The 1,490-nt window shown below is 32.1% G+C and overlaps 1 protein-coding gene across 1 annotated transcript; it reads left to right on the top strand.

Annotated features, from left to right (window-relative positions):
• Window positions 1–693: 693 nt before the first annotated feature.
• On the top strand, window positions 694–1,116 carry LOC132803525 (photosystem II protein D1-like). Its single transcript, XM_060816729.1, has 2 exons — window positions 694–949; window positions 1,028–1,116. Exons 1-2 carry the CDS (start codon window positions 694–696, stop codon window positions 1,114–1,116), a joined length of 345 nt encoding a protein of 114 aa, XP_060672712.1.
• The last annotated feature ends 374 nt before the right edge of the window (window positions 1,117–1,490 follow it).

Genomic DNA, 1,490 nt, shown 5'->3' with positions numbered 1-1,490 from the left:
TTATTATTTTCATTGTAAATTAATTAATTTCTAATTCAAAATAAAGGAATTAATTAATCAATTTTAGTTTAGGAAACTTAGTTTAGGACATATTAGAATTCGGTCAAGTTTCCTAATTCCTATAGAAGTCCGGTTTTGAATTAATTTTTTTAGGGTTTGTTTTGTTTCTTTCAAGCCTATTTAAAGGCTTATTTTTCAATAATAATACAACTTTGATTTGATTGAAAAAATACTTGTGAGATTAATTATCTCTTTGTTCTTTGAGAACACCTAAAACACCATTAGAGAATTGGTTGTTTTAGCTTGACTTATCAATAGGTTTTCCATCCCCTATTGTGGCTTCTACATTATACCAAGGTTTCTAACCACAGGTTGGTTAGGGGTTGAGGTCAATTCCATTAGAACTTGAACTTAATTAAGATCCGGGCTAGTATAATATGGGTTTAGGAGCAGGTCGTCCTAGGTTCGTATCAGTGACATTATCTTATAATGAAAATGCCCTTTTCTATCAATCTCTAATCCTAATCTTCCTCTCCAATCTGATATTATGGTGCTGGTATAGATCGAGTTTCCGTTATCGAGGTTTTTATCTATCTAGATTCATCCTTTTTTTTTTAATAAACTGAATAAATAAATTGAATAAAAATAAAATAAAAATAAATAAGTTACAAAATTTGGATTTAGGGATCACAAATGGATCCAATTATATCTGCGTATTATTTGAACACGATTCAATTTGTGAAAAAGATAAACCAAGATTTTACCATGACTGCAATTTTAGAGAGACGCGAAAGCGAAAGCCTATGGGGTCGCTTCTGCAACTGGATAACCAGCACTGAAATCCGTCTTTACATTGGATGGTTTGGTGTTTTGACGATCCCTACCTTATTGACCGCAACTTCTGTATTTATTATCGCTTTCATTGCTGCCCCTCCGGTAGATATTGATGGTATTCGTTAACCTGTTTCTGGATCTCTACTTTATGGAAACAATATTATTTCTGGTGCCATTATTCCTACTTCTGCAGCGATAGGTTTGCATTCTTACCCGATATGGGAAGCGGTTTCCGTTGATGAATGGTTATACAATGGTGGTCCGGATTTCAAAAAGGATTAGTAAACCTCACCGGTTTTTAACGTTTGAACCATGATATGAAATGAGTTCAATAAAGCAAGCACAGCATAAATAAAATTTATAAAATAATAAACCACATAATAAAACAAGCGGTAAGTGCGCAATATTTGACTCGCCCAAGACAATATATACATATATTTTGACTTTTAATTTAGAAAAATAATAGAATAAAAAAATATAGATAATTAGTCTATCTATAAGAATAAGAAAGAGGAGATCATATGAAAAATGTAACCGATTCTTTCCTTTCCTTGGGTTATTGGCCATTCGTTGGTTAGGAACTTCTAATTGAGATATGAATACATTAGGTTGCACAAAAAAGAATTACGTCAATTCAAAGGCCCCCAAAAAAATTT

This window comes from Ziziphus jujuba, chromosome 4, assembly GCF_031755915.1.
Source record: "Ziziphus jujuba cultivar Dongzao chromosome 4, ASM3175591v1".
Lineage (NCBI taxonomy): Eukaryota > Viridiplantae > Streptophyta > Magnoliopsida > Rosales > Rhamnaceae > Ziziphus > Ziziphus jujuba.
This window is presented reverse-complemented; position numbering and strand designations above follow the sequence as displayed.

Bases quoted from the DNA above. Each gene is read 5' to 3' on its own strand.
- LOC132803525 (XM_060816729.1), top strand. From the start codon at position 694: ATGGATCCAATTATATCTGCGTATTATTTGAACACGATTCAATTTGTG. The intron at 950-1,027 runs GTATTCGTTAAC...CTACTTCTGCAG, and splicing joins CCCTCCGGTAGATATTGATG to CGATAGGTTTGCATTCTTAC.